Source organism: Coccomyxa subellipsoidea (assembly GCF_000258705.1).
Source record: "Coccomyxa subellipsoidea C-169, whole genome shotgun sequence".
Lineage (NCBI taxonomy): Eukaryota > Viridiplantae > Chlorophyta > Trebouxiophyceae > Coccomyxaceae > Coccomyxa > Coccomyxa subellipsoidea.
The window spans coordinates 448,413-463,055 of NW_005178025.1; the positions used below are offsets into that span (position 1 = coordinate 448,413).

The window sequence follows — 14,643 nt, forward strand, 5'->3', positions numbered from 1 at the left end:
ATATATACATGTACATCGTGAATTACATTCCACAGCACCGATCACTCCGGACGCTGGTTAACATTGTCTCACAGCATCTAAGTCCATGGCCATTATACCTCACATGCAGGGACAGAGAATTGCTGCAAAACACCCTTGCTCCTTACTGAGCAAGAGGTGTGCACTGCCGACTAGCAACACTTCCAGAATAGCCCGCATGACTATAAACAAGCTCTCAAGAACCTAGCACCCTTCACATTCCACTGCTTTGCAGGCCTGTCTGACAGTTCAGTGCATTCTGCCATTCCAGTGTGGGTTTGTCCTAGCGCTAGCAGTGAAAACCATTCAATAGACAACAAGGGCAAGTTCCAAGCCTGAGGGTGCATCACTATTGACATGGGCTGTACAGGCACAATGCCACTGAAGCTTTCAGGCCCCTGAGACTGGGAATTCTTGGCCAGGCAGAAATACAGCAACAATTGCTCGCAGCAGACATCCTTTGACTGCACTGAATACCAGCAGTCAAAGGATGGCTGAAATACAGGTACAACTCTGTGCCTACATCTCGTTTCTTTCCGCAGTTGCAATAAGCTAATTGCTGGTACACCTGACAGCCAACTGATGTGGCATTTTCCACAGCACTGATGCTCCTTCTTTAAGGCACAAAAGACATGAGCACAGACATGTCAGCTTCTTGTGCCGCAGGGCCTCTGATCACAATTGAGCAAGTCTCGTCACGTCCCGGCCCCTAAAGAATATCGGCGCATACGCGCCGTTCTTAGATCTTGCCTCATCAATTTCGTGCTACGCTCGGAGTTCTACAAGGCTTGGCAGCGACTATTGAATACACCGGGCGCGCTTGTCACTGCCAAGATCTAGCTGACAGAGATTAACAACCGCAGGACCCATATATCCTCGCTGCATATGTGCAAGGCCTGCTAAGAATTTCTTAGCTGCCAGATTGGGTATCAGGGGAAAATAAGATCCGCCAGCCGCCGGCCTGATCAGGAGGCCGTCAGCCGACCGATGCAGCGCCTGATCAGGTGTCACCAGCACCCTGGCCTGATCAGGAGTCCCCTGAATGCGGCAGTGCCTGATCACAACCTCTTATGGAGGCAATACATCCTCAGCAATCGTTTTTTCAGCCGGCGCCGCATCTGGTGTGAGAGGCCCAATAGAGCAGGCCCTATCAGGAGTGGTTCTGTTGATGGCCCTGTCTCTTTTGGCAATATCGACCGATCATGAGTCGTCGTCGGAGGACGGCGATTCGGCAGTGGCGGCGGCTGCGACCTGGTCAGCCTCAACAAGCTCGTCGACTAGGGAGCGCCAGTCGCCGCGCGTGGCTGCACCGGCGTAAGGCGGCCGGAGCGCGCTCGCCGCGTGGCGGAGAATGCGCAGCCGGCCCTCCTTCGTCCCATACGCGATGCCGCCGCCCTGGGACACATGACACCTTTGTTACGAGCCGGCATTTTTGGCTTTACAATAGTTGCTTCAGTGGCATTATCAGGCGGCTGGCAAAGAGAATTGTGCTATGCCCTATTGCATTCCTTCCGGGAAAATTCCAGGGCGATGACTTTCAGGTGGTCCCACATGGGATTCCATGCCGCATAGCCATGATGGGTACGTGTATTCCAGGGACCCGACTCCCCAGTAAGCAACTTCTTGCATGTGGCAGCGTTTCTGCTATTTCAACGCAGCAGTGGGCTCGGCAAGCAATGCCCATGGCTCCCCTGGCTAATGACTGAGACCTCCACTTGCAGGGATGCACAGCCCCCTCAACGTTATTATATTGGCTCGGCTCTGTTATGTTGCCACAAACATACATTTCGGTCGACAGGGCGACGAGTATCGAGTCGTCTTCTGAGGGGCAGGCCACCTTGCCAAGGAACCGTGGCCACCCATGTACCCTAGCCACACAGGAGGCCAAGCACCTTTATCCACCCAAACGTTCCTTCAACAATGGGGCTGCGTCGCTGCCGCATACCTTGCAGCCCTGGGGTCCACAGAAACACAATCCGCTTGGAAAAAATGACAAACATTGCTGTTTTTTGGTGCGCGGACAAGTTTGAGGGGGGCGCGAATGCGGGTACCAATGAGCCCTAGCCACAGCGGACTGTGATGCAGCGGAGTGTACCTTGAACGGGTGGAAGGCGGCCGCATTGACTTCGTCGGCGGCTGAAGGCAGCACGCGAACGAGCGGCATGCCAGCGGCCACCCGGTAAACTTCCATGATAGTGTGCACCGGGACCACGCTCGCGCCCGCGTCCGCCACCAGGCTCCGCAGCAGCGATATGTGCCGCCTGCAAGATACAGCGCATGCATATGTAGCCCTGAATTTACATGTTGACAGATGGTCAGATTGTGTGGACTGCCTTTTTATGAGTGGCTTTGGTGGGTGCCTGGTGGGTGCTTGGCTCCGGCATTGTTTCACCACGTTCAACTCCACAACATTCTCTGCCCATACCAAAAGAGCACTGAACACAAAATACGGGGGGCACTCCATAAAGGACAATGGTGGCACTCCCCTTGGGTCTGGGAAGGATGCTCTGAATTGCTCGCAACCATCCTTATGTTGTGTTGCAGATACTAGGATGGGGAGCAGACCGTCTTGCTCCCTACCAGAGTCCAGACAGAGGCAGATAAAGCTGAAACCAAATCAGGTACTACTCTTTATCCTAGGAAACCTTGTGATGCACATAAGAAGGGGCGTGAGGGGGCCGCGCACCGTCCGTAGGCCAGCAGGATGTGCTCTGAGGAGGGCGAGAACTGGATGGAGGTGAGGCAGTGTGCGGCGCGGATCGCCTTGGCCGCCAGAACCGCGCCCAGGCTGTCGCTCAGAAGGCTGTACACTCGAACCTCGTACACAACGGGGTTCTCCGGGGGTCCCTGCGCGCAGAAAACACCGCTCAGGGCCTGCTCAGCAGGGGGCGTTCAACCCTAAAGCAGGAGGTAGCATACGTACCCCATGTGCTCAGGTACACGTGAGAGAGGGGCAGCAAGAGGGTGAAATTGCCGGATGCAAATACTGTAAATAGCCTGTCTGTGAGGCCCTGTATTCCGAGCTGTTGGGATGCATGGCGGCTCCGGCAAGCCATTGGGCGATATTGATCATCCTGTGGCTCGATGTGGACCGCCTTTAGGCAACACGCCAAGAGAGCAAGAGAGGTGCACCTTGCAGGCGATACAGGCGGCGAGGTAGCGGCCGCAGGGCGAGAAGTGAACACCCATTTCGCTGCACAGAACCGCGTCCGTGATGGTCAGCTCCGTTTTGTCCAGCGGCCGGGGCGCCGGAAATGAGCTGGCCGGCGGCGCCCCCAGCGGCAAGCCCGGCGGCCGCAGCACGGCTGCGCCGCCCTGGCCGGCACCACCCTGCTGCGCCCCTGCGCCACCAGCCAAAATGGTGTTCAGCAATTCTTGCAGTGTGCCGAGAACGACTGGAAGGCTGCACAAGGGGGTGATCAAACTGCAACCTTGAAGGGAAATACATTGTCGAGGCACAGATGTGCAGGCAAGGAAGGCCGTTTCAGGACGTGGGAAAATAGCCAGGCAACAATCGCCAGGCAACTCCCAGAAAGTCATCTATGCAAAAGTCGCCGTGCTCCAGGAGTCAATGCAGCCTGGTCAGAACGAGCCATGAAAGCCAGCTACAATTGCGTCGAGCTGCCGGCACGGGCGGTTCGTTCGGAGTGGCCAGCACACCTGCAGCGATGGCGCGATCTTGCTCCATAGCCTTGGCCATCTGCGCCTCCGGAGTCATCGGCGGGACCAGTAGCACCGGCCGCTCCGGGTGCTCGACACGCGCGCGCTCCGCAGCAGCGCAGAGCTCGTGCTGGGCCTTGAAGGCCGTCAACAAGAGATCGGGCGCGGCCCCGGCCGCGGCCGGCGGCGCGATCTCGCGGGCCGGGTGGCAGTCGTAGGGGCTGTAGCGCCACAAGCGCAGCTTCACGCGGCACGGCTGCTCCTGCCCGATGACGTTCGCGGCCGCCGCCGACGCGCGAACGGCTGCCGCGTCCTGTGGTGTGCATTGTCCTCACAGGTCAGCACGGACAGGAGTTTGTTTGAATGGAAACGGCCCAGATTGGCCAATTCCCATGTACAGGACACGTGCAAAATACCAGAGCGCACGGCCGCCGCGTCCTGAGGTGTGCATCTCCTTTCTTAAATTCGCACGTAGATTATGTTTTTGACAGACTGGCCAATAACAATACAAAGAACTGTGATGCCAGAGCACATGGCTGCCGCGTCCAGCAGGCAGTGTCTCAGCTCTCAATCAAGTTAACAATGCCAAGAATGATACTTGTATGATTGGAGAATGAAGGATGACTTGACAAACCAACGTACAAAATACCGCTCAGGCTATCCTCATCTCAAGATGAGCAGTGTGTCACACTGCAGGGCTCGCTCGCTCTTGACCCGTGGTCCTGCAAGTGCCTATGGGAATAACAAGATGGGAGGGGGTGAGTTAAGCTGGGGCGCACTGCTTGGGTTGGTGCACCACCGCGGTTGGACGGCCCAGGGGCCTCGGAGGGTTGCCCGGGGGGCGCCTGCGCAAGATGCGTTGCTGACTGGTGCAGCAGCTGCGCTGGAAACTCCCAGCCCATGTTCACCATGCTCGGCGGCAGCGCTGCAGCACACATTCAATATGGCTGAGACAAGGGCAGCTCAGACATAAGCTCACAACATTCTGTACACATAAGTGCCCGCTCTCTGCATGTTGTGGTGTCGAGCCTCTCACCGGCACCGCAGCCGACAATCTGAGGCAGAGAGATGCAACGCACACATTTGAAGTGATTGAGACAGCACGAGCAGCATCCTTTGCAATATGCAGGCTCACATGAGCACAGCTGTTCTTGTGCAGACAGCTGGGAGCAGTGCCTCCACTGTTAAAATCAGAGGCAGACCAGAAAAAAGCACTGCTATAATAGCATTCTGAATGGCCAGAGCAGGTCTCAGAATGAATTTCAGGGGCGTGAAAATTTTCTTCACCGCATCTGTGCGAGCGGAGCTCAGAGCGGATGACCCAAAGCAGCAAAATCAGGAATCAAACATGGATGAGTTGATAAGTGCGCACTTGCGACTGCGGCAGCATTGGGCGGCGGCTGCGGCTGCCCCGGGGCCGGCCCCATCCACCCCTGCTCTATAACATCCACAAGGGAGTTGATTGGCTCGCTGAAGCTGCGCCCCACGCCCGGGCCAAAGGCGGGGGGAACCAAGGGGCCTCCGGTGGCGCCGCGGTGGCGCTGGTAGACGCGCATCATGAACTGCGGGTCCACCCAGCCTCGCGGCGGTGGCCAGTGGCGGGAGTCCGGGTGGGGGACGTGGGAATCCAGCAGGTGCTGCAGATGTGGCGGGACCCCAGGCCTCATTTGACCGGCCTGCGGTGCAATGCAGAAAGAACATAAAACATCTTCTTTCATCTCTCTGATGAATTGGTGTTCTGAAGAACACATGTGCCTGCGATCTACATGCCCTACATTCCTCCAGAAGAGTGTGTAAACGCTGCTGATGTGATTGTTGTTCCTCGTGCACGCCATGAATACACATGTCAGCGTGCCAGAACTTGCATTCTGCTGGACTGAAAAACTTGTTTTCTTCACAGCAAGTGCCTTGGCCTTGCCATGGCAACAAACAATACATGGGAATGAAACCACTGGCAAATAGATGCTAAGGGAACCCAACGCACAAGTGACAAGTAACCCCGATCACCTGAGGTCCTGGGTTGGTTTGGAAGCCAGCAGGATTGGGGGGCACGCGTGGGCCGGCCACGGCCCTGGGAAGTTGCCAGGTGCCCATCTGAGGGTGCTGCGGTTGGAAGTGGGGCCTCTGAAGGCCTGGACCCAGCATCATTGGCATTGGCATTGGCTGGCCCGGGGGTCCCGCAAGCGGCTGCCCCTGCTGCTGCTGCGGACCTGCGCGGGATAAATGAGTGTGAATTGCCGTATCCACAAGGTAGGTCATTGATACACAGTCCTTCAGGGGTGTCCACAACCTGGACAGCAAAGAGGCCGCACTGTGAAGTTCTGCTCAGCCTGGCAAGGACAGCGTGCTCCTGCAGAAGGGCAGGCAGACAACATCCTCAACAGAGGCGCGCAACACACCCTCATCAAAGAGGTCTTCAGATTTTGCCACTGGCAAGAACTGCAGGCATGCATAGCCTAGGGTCAATGCCGCACCTTCCCACCAGCGCCAGCCCGGGGGCGGCCCGGGCGCGGCTGGCCGCGCCACCGGCGCGGCGACCGGGAACGGCTCGGCCGGCTCCGCGGCGTCGGCCGGCGGCTGCCGCCGCCAGGCGTGCCGCCGGCGCAGCGCCTCGCGCTCCAACGCCAACGCGGCCGGCAGCGACCATGCGCGCTGCTGCTCCCCGCCAAGCTCCTGCCCCCCAATGCGCTGCGGCACATCCGGCGTGTTGGGGCGCCCGGCCTGCAGTCATACATAACATCAGCTCCCTTTCCTGCTGATTTTTCAAGTTTGCCTCATCAACGCCAGAGCTGCCCAGGAGCCACCCCGAACATGGCTTGCACTGTACGCAGGACATATGCCTGCATGCCTAACGTTGAGCACACGCAGCTGCTTGACTTGAGCTGCAAGCGGTGACACCCCAAATTAGCAAGGTACTTTGTCCAACCCAAATAAGAGCCTGCACTACTGGCAACAAGAGGGGCGGAGCGCTCGCACCTGGCCGCGCGGCGGCGAGGGGGTTTGCTGGGGCGGCGGCTGCTGCTGCTGCGCGGGCGGCCGGCCGTCGCGCGATCGGCGGTAGCCGGCCGCGGAGCCGCTGCGGGAGCGGCCGCCGCGCGTGAGCGACTGCTCCGTCGGCTGCCGCGGCCGGCTGCGCAGATCCAGCGTGCTCACTCCCGGCGCGGGGGAGGCCTGCGGCCCGGGTGCAAACAGGATTTAACAAATAAGTGCTTGTTTGAAACATGATCCGGGCCATGGGCCTTGCATAGGCAGTGTGCTGTGAATGGACATCCCTTGACTGTACAGTAGACTTACCGTTTGGCCAGAGAGACTTGCACAATAGAGAGGTACTTGGCAAAGAGTACATATGACAAGATTTTGTTGGGTCCGGCCACCAGCTACAAGACCAACCAAGACATCCAGACGTTATGAGGAAGGGCTCAAGCAGGATGAAGAAGCTCTGAACACTCCAGAGAAACATCAAATGTGGATTAAGCAGATGTTGCCGCGCACCTGCTCCAGAGCAGCTCGCTCAAACACTCCCCGCAGGGCCATGGGCCAGAATCCGAAGGTCTGCTGCTGCCCGGCAGCTGGCTGCCCGGGCTGCCCGGGTCCCCCCACCCTCAGCGAATTCAGATTTGGGGGGGACGGCGGTGGCATGGCCGGGGGACCCGGGGGGTGGAGGAACTGTGAATAGGTGGACCTTTCTGGCGGCGATGATCCTGGCGGCGGGGGCGGGGGCATTTCCTCGTCCTCTTGGGGATCTGCCTGAGCAGCACCTGCCTGCTGCGCTGCCCGCTGAGTTCCAGAAAATAGGCCCAGAATCTGCAGGACACATGCAATCATCAAGAGCAGTACACTTGACCACAGGAGCTCTCTATAATCTCTCGACCTTTGGCAGGCACCTCGTCTGATTTACTGCATTTCATGCAGGATTGGTCAATCACAGTTCTGTCTTGGTGAGATGCACACTCCTGCTTCCGGACTATGCATAGCCAATACCAACAAGTTGAGCTCGGGGCTTTGTCACAAGCATGCTCCGGAGGACATGGACCTATCCTGTCAACCACAGCCCACAACCTTCTTGGACAGTAAAAGAGAAGGAAAGTAAATGCGGCAGGGCACGCGCCTGCTGCGCGGCTGAGTAGGGCTGCGCCTGCGCGAGTGAGGGAGTGAGGTTCGATGGCGGGGCCGGGCCGGCAGCGGCGGCGGCCGCGGCGTCGCCGAGAAGCTGCGAGATGGTCTCGCTGGGGCGCTCGGCCGGGGCGGCTGGCCGCGGCACGGCCGGAGGGCCCTCCGCGCTGCGGTCAAACGGCTGCGGCAGCAACGTATTCGCGCTCGGGTCGTTCACCTGCGCAGGCAACATGATTTCCTGGAGGTGATTAGACAGCAGTACCTAGAACCGTCGATGAGACCGCGCCGGTCACCTTGGGGATCAACAACTCGGCGAGGATGTTTGGAGAAGCTGTGTTCAAACGGATCCCAATGCAGTCTTGCTGCCATGCATTGCAATTTTCTGGGCGTGCAGGTCTCCAAGACCTCCTGAGATATCACACTCCAACCCCCAGAACAGGTGCGATGAAAACCCCGGCACGCAGGTGAATGCCATGGCAGCGCAGAAGCCAGCTTTCTGCTGAAAAGGAGAGGCCCTGCAGATGTGGCTGCAGACGCCCTGCATCTATGCCCCAAAGCTTCTGGCGTTCTGTACTTGCCGAACAAGTACACAACGCCAACAGTATTAAAAATAAATGTAAGAATGGAAAAGAGCGCACCTCTGCTGTGAGCAGGTAGGGGACGCCGTGCGGCTGAAAATGGACCGCACGGAGGGAACGCCGCGTTTTCAGGACCACGACAGGCACTGAGTCAGCCTTGTTGTACTCCCAAATGTACAGCTGCAAAAATAGCACCCCACAAAATCAAAATTCTGCACCCCCCAAATTATTTAATTTGTCTTTGTACTGTCAGAGAGAAGAGGGTGTCGAGAGGATCCCATCCGCTCAAGACCACTGCTGGGATGGATGAGACACAGAAACGCAGACGGTTTTGGATGAGATTATTAGACACTGTGCACTGTCATCTTCCTTGAGTACAACTTGTACTGTACAAGCATACAATAAGAAATGTCCGCCTGCCATTGAGGACAGAACCACCAGAGGCAAAAGCCACCAGAGCTGCCTTGTGAAGGTTTAGTGTCTGACGGGGCACAAGGGATTCAGCTAGATTCTGTAATTCTCATTCCAAAACCCGCACCCCTGGCAGTGCAAAATGAAGATTTCCAGGCAACTTTCAGGGGTCTTCCTGACTTCAAAAATACCAAGGTCATGCTCCATAGGATTGGGCTTGTCGAGAGCTTCCCGAATTCTGGAAAATTATCATTCGGTATTATTTTGGGAGATAGGGTCTTATTTATCCACTATTGTTGGCAATAAGTGTTCATTGCGGGTTTTAGAATGAACTCGAGGCGGTGAAGTATGATTGAAGAGGAACTTCACCTTGTGCCCAGAGGCAACTGCGAGGAAGTCGCCGCCAGCATGGAATGCCAGGCTGGCAATGGGGCGGCCGAAGTTGTGGAATATCTTGCACCGCCCAGAATCGGCGTCCCACACGCGTACCTGCGCACAGCACCGCCATCAGCTTTCTTCCCTTATATTTTTAAAAAGTTGTCACTCGCACACTTTCACATGATGTCTGCCAGCACAATGTCATAGCTGCCAATTCACTTAGTGTGGCCTCCTGAATGGTCACTGATCTAACATATAGGTCAAGAGCAAGGACTGTGACATCATGGTGGGCAATACCAGGACAACATGCATGCAATATGCGACACTCATCCATCAGCCTTAGCCTCCGCATGATGGTGCTCCTCATGGAGCATGATACATGCAATAGAGGAGCACCCTCTCAAGCAGTCCTGATACTATGCCTGGCAATTTGGCTGAGCACTGCTTTGGCCTTAGCATTTCAGTGGCGCACCTCGTAGTCTAGGGAGCCTGAAGCGAGGAGGCGGGGCGAGGTGGGGTGGAATCTGACCACCCAGGGGGTGCGTCGGTGGCCATTCAACACCTTGAGGCACTTCCCCGTGCGGCAGGAGATCAGCTTCACCGTGTGATCGCCGCTGCAGCCACCAGAACAATCCAAATTTAGGGAGCATCCTAATAAAAAACTGCATCCAACCCCTGCCTGAGCTTCTAGAAAGACACGGGCTTCCATGATAGGCCACTACGTTGACTCACCACTCTGCTGCACACACCAAGAGGACTGCGCCTGACAGGTGCAGGGCCTGGGATCCCAGTCCGTGTCTCTAAAACATGTACTAGAACCCTCCAGTGGCCATACACAGCCTGAAATGCACCCTCCATACCCTCCCTCACCTCCCTTTTCTTTCCCTCCCTCGCCACATGCAAGCTCTCTTCATGCGAGTCTCCAACTGACACCACATAGAGTACTACCATGCATGGGACGCACTGTGTTGAGGCGAGCAATTCTCCATCAGGGCTGAAGGCGGCTGCTATAGTGGAGCGAGGCGGCGGGTTGAGCTCGCAGTAGGTGGCGGCGCAGCGACGCAAAAAGTCACCTTCCGCGAAGCTGCCCAGCCGCTGCCCAGGGTCCGCGTCTACTGGCAGTACGGGCGCGTCCCGGGCCGGCCCAGTCGCGAGCGTTCCCTGCGCAATGAGTTAGTAATCTGTCAGGCTGATAAACATCCCCCCAGCCCGTCTATCCCATGCCTTGCAACGCTTACAAGCTGCTGGTATCCCCAGACCCAAGACCCTGCATGGATGTCTCTAACATCCCTGTCTCGATGGCATGCCACAAATAGGGCCCATCTGGAAGCCAGGGTCCTGATGCATTAAAGGAATTGAGAAGATCTGAAGAAGCTGATAATGGCCGTGTCTGGTTTTCGCAAAGAGCCGTCCGGGCAGAGTGCGCCCCGCTTTTGAATGGCTGTTGACCAACGAGCAGTGCTGGCAAGGAGTGGCATGGCTGTGCGCTGGCTCATGCACATGCAGAGGCTGCTATCCGCGAAGTGCTGTGGCAGCGCCTGGCTGATTGAATGGCTGCTCTGCTGGACAACGCTCCCCTCCCAACAGGAGCTGGAAGGACTGAATGATGGATGCCATGGGCGTCCAACATCATGCTGAGCATCCAGCGCAGTGCTCAAATGCAGAGACGCGATTCAAATACACGGCTCGCCTACATTACGGTTTCGCCCCAGCTGGCGGGGGACAGTACTGCCACTGAGCACCATGCCTACAATTGTCTGGGTCTTGCTCGGACCTGGCGAGTCCAACAAGGGGTGGGACACTGCCATCCTTTAGAGCGCAGCTTGTCTGCAGACGCATCTTGCCTCTGAAAGGAAAATATGACAATTATGGGAGAAAGCCTACATGTGCACGGCCGCCCACGGGCCGCTTGGGAGCCAGCTCGCGCTGGCGCACCCAGTGCAGAACATTGCGGCTGGGCTGCTGCGCCTCCTCCCTGCGCGCAGATACACTCAGCTTCAATCGCTGCCAGTGGCTCATTGTAGCACACTCTCTGGACAGAGGCTGGCTCTTCAGCAGAAGCCCAGTCCTCTCCTGGATGGAGTGGAATCCGTGCCTGCTTTGAAACATGGCATGCGCAAGAATAGGACCTTTTTGACATCAGCAGTGATTGATTCACATGCGCAGTAGCAAGAATGAAAATTATATCAGAGGTCCCCAATCTGCCCATGGTTCGAATATCTGCCAGGCTCAGATTTGAGTCATCAAACGAATCTGTGCGGCGAAACCCAGCACGATGGCAATCAACATGAGAATGCCAGAGCCTAGAAGCCAAAGACCATATGATGCTGAAAAGCACGCTGACCAGTATAATGGGTATTAACAATGGCATTGTCTGGATCTCTGCCACATCTGATAAACTCATTACTTAAGTAGTGATACATTTGTACACGACATTCGCATTGAAACTTGTTATGTCCAGCGATGCCGCCCTAGATATTGAGGCTCAGGACAACAGCAGAGCTTTAAGCGATTTTGGGCGCACCCTGACATATGGATCCAGCCTAAGTTCTCAAGTCGCTGGTGTGCACAAATATTGTTACTTGACGGATTACAGTCCAGGGGAAGCTTCAAGACCCGTCGGAATCACGAGGGCCCCACCCCGACAACTCATTCGTAGTTCAGACACTCACAACACCCTACCAACCAATCCACCATAAGTTCTGGCTATCCCTGTCCAGTAGAGCTTCGCTGACCTCACGAAACGCGCATTTCCCAGGCAGAATTCCGGTCCGAAACATTTCGTTGATTGAAATCGATCAGTCACCGCCAAACCCTTCAAGGGCCTTGGAAATCTTCAAAACCCTGCCTGACAATTCTTGGACGACATCTTCAGAACGTTGAAATTTCTTCAATAGTAGAAGGTATCTCTTGGAGGTGTTCTTCGAAATCTCGCGATCTCTGGCATGGCGTTGTCAAAAACGGCCGTTGTGGTCGGAGTTGGGCCAGGTGCGCTTCGATGTGATCTGTGATCTTGCCTCACGTAATATGTAAATTACGATTGCATCCTACTTCAAGTCACAAACGCAGCAAAAACAATTCGAGTTTGGTCGATTGCACGATTGCGCTGGTGCATCTGTGAGCATCATTTTTCCCAGAGATCACCTCGTGGCATGTACCTAAAATTAAGTTTTATGCTAGTGCTTGTTTCGTGTGCATATTGGTGGATATATCGGAAATTTCATTATGTGGATAAGGTAGTAATTCACAGACAGTGTCGATTTTTCTGTGGCAGCAGCCACATCACAGCACATGCGTGTTCAGGCGCTGGAGCTGGCATTGCCAGGCGCTTTGCTCGCGAAGGATATAAGGTCGCGCTGGTGTCCAGGCGTCAGGAGACCATCGAACCCATTGAGAGGGAGCTTAAGGCAGCTGGCGCCACGACTCTGTCAGTGCCATCAGATGCAGGCACGCATGCCCTGTATGCAAAATATGCATTTCCTTGTCATGTGAGCTTGCATGGAAGGCCCACACCTGCCAAGAGGAGGCACGATCTTGCCTTGTGTTCACTCACATGCATCATGGCGAGCCCCGGTGGGTAGTATTTGTGTAATTAGCCCTGTCAAGTCATCAAGCAAATGCCCAGATCGCAGCACATGGGAATGCATGCCATGCCACCCGAGAAGATTCCGTCAACTAATACAGCACAGTCCGTAATAGCAGGGATTGCGTGCAGGCAAGACACAGGACGTGATCGCAGCGCATGCAAGAGTTTCTGAAGCATTCGGCAATCCAGAGGTGCTCGTCTACAACGCTGGCCCTGGAATGACCTGGCCACCCCCTGCCGCTCTCGACATTGACCCAGACACCTTCAGCCGCAGCTTTGATGCTGGCGTCACTGGCGCTCTTGTGTGGGCGCAGCAGGTGCATTTGCATCTAATCAATCTAGAATGTGATAGATAAGTAGATTTGAGTCGCACAAGATTACGTCTGGTGCCGACGTACCCTGGAGCTTCAGCAAATCTGGTTCATTGTGTTGTTGCTGCATGATGAGAACTTGCGAGGCAGCCCTTCGTCACATCTCTGGCGCTCGCTCTGTCGTGATGTCTGCACTCCTCTTCCTCTGACAGGTAGGTGGCAGGCTTGCACTGTATTTGCATGATTATGCTGGCTTCTTGGAAGACACCAATCGTCCACCTTGACGTGCCAAAGGCTGCTGCCATAAAGACAGATGCCTGTGATAGGGAAATCAATGTGTGGCTACCAAGCGGATCTGCCTGAATCTGCATGCATCTCATTTAGAATCAGAGTTTAACTGTTCCACATTTGCAGCTGTCGGCCTCTGAGCCCATTCTGTCTGGCACCTCTGCCAGGAAATCGTTTAGGCAGCCCAACCATCGACTCTGTCTTATCTTAGACAACTCACCAGAGCTCCTGTTCAATACAATCTTGGATACTGTGGTGCCTTATCTGTAAGCAGGAGCCCATGTGCCGGCATGTGCGCGCAGGTGCTGCCGGCCATGCTGCAGGCCGGGAAGGGCACAATCATCTTCACAGGCGCAACTGCGTCGATCCGGGGCGGCGCAAAATTCGCATTGCTGGCATGCCCCAAATTTGCCCTGCGCTCTCTCGCTCAGTCCCTGGCCAGAGAGTTCCAGCCGCAGGTACGCCTTGTATTCAGCAGTTGCAGCATTGTCTCATCATCAAGCAGCACACTCAAAATGATTAATTCAAGGATCAGACAATTGTCTGGCTCGCTGGGTGTGACTGGTGCGGTATGTTACTAGGCAACAAACTGGAACATCTTGCTTGGATCTGGTGAGTTCAGCAAGGGAGTAGGATATGCGGCGGCTCTTGCACCTTCCCTCCTTTGGCAGTAACGCCGTGCAATGAACAAATGCATTAAAATAATCCTTTTGTGCATGCAGGGGGTGCATGTGTCGCACGCCGTCATAGACGGGGTGATTGACTCACCCCGGCTGCGCAGCATGCTACCAGATCGGGACCCAAAAAATTTCTTGAGTCCGGACGCAATTGCAGACGCGTATTGGCACCTGCATGCTCAGGACAGCACGGCATGGACGCATGAGATCGACCTCAGGCCGGCGTCCGAGAAGTTTTGATCAGCAGCGTTTTGTGGGCACCTGAGCCGAGAGATAATCGTAGACATGGAGACAGGAAGCGCCAAAGTAGGGAGGAAGGCTGCTCGCAGGTCTTGCAGAGTGCATCAACAATCATAGAAAACCTCCTGGCCTAGGAGCACTGATGAATCACAATGCATATATTCCGTCAAGTGTTGGTGAGGGTTAGATATGGTGAGGTGAGTAATAGTAATGCATCTGGTGGCGCCATGGTTCAAGCTGCGAGTGTGAGAGAGTTGAGGTGCACATGGACGAGATACTTCAAATCAGGAGAGAATGCATGCATGAAAGCCAGTGCGAGAGCCAAAGTAGGGGGGAAGGGCTTTCTCGCTGTACAATAGAGAAAGAGGAGTGCAAAAATCAAA

At 55.6% G+C, this 14,643-nt stretch overlaps 2 protein-coding genes across 2 annotated transcripts; one reads left to right on the top strand and one right to left on the bottom strand.

Annotated features, from left to right (window-relative positions):
• Positions 1 to 1,218: 1,218 nt before the first annotated feature.
• Positions 1,219 to 11,267, bottom strand: COCSUDRAFT_44461 (hypothetical protein; the record flags this gene model as incomplete). Its single annotated transcript, XM_005644091.1, has 17 exons — positions 1,219 to 1,413; positions 2,114 to 2,279; positions 2,705 to 2,865; positions 3,151 to 3,359; positions 3,679 to 3,991; positions 4,458 to 4,603; positions 5,051 to 5,315; positions 5,686 to 5,888; positions 6,153 to 6,399; positions 6,655 to 6,849; positions 7,171 to 7,436; positions 7,783 to 8,008; positions 8,430 to 8,549; positions 9,150 to 9,269; positions 9,631 to 9,772; positions 10,123 to 10,319; positions 11,043 to 11,267. The coding sequence occupies 17 exons, from the start codon at positions 11,265 to 11,267 to the stop codon at positions 1,219 to 1,221; spliced, it is 3,396 nt and encodes a 1,131-aa protein (XP_005644148.1).
• An 836-nt stretch (positions 11,268 to 12,103) lies between these two features.
• COCSUDRAFT_44462 (NAD(P)-binding protein) lies at positions 12,104 to 14,260 on the top strand (the record flags this gene model as incomplete). The annotated part of the gene is made up of 4 exons (XM_005644092.1): positions 12,104 to 12,146; positions 12,874 to 13,061; positions 13,646 to 13,801; positions 14,066 to 14,260. 4 exons carry the CDS (start codon positions 12,104 to 12,106, stop codon positions 14,258 to 14,260), a joined length of 582 nt encoding a protein of 193 aa, XP_005644149.1.
• Between the last annotated feature and the right edge of the window lie 383 nt (positions 14,261 to 14,643).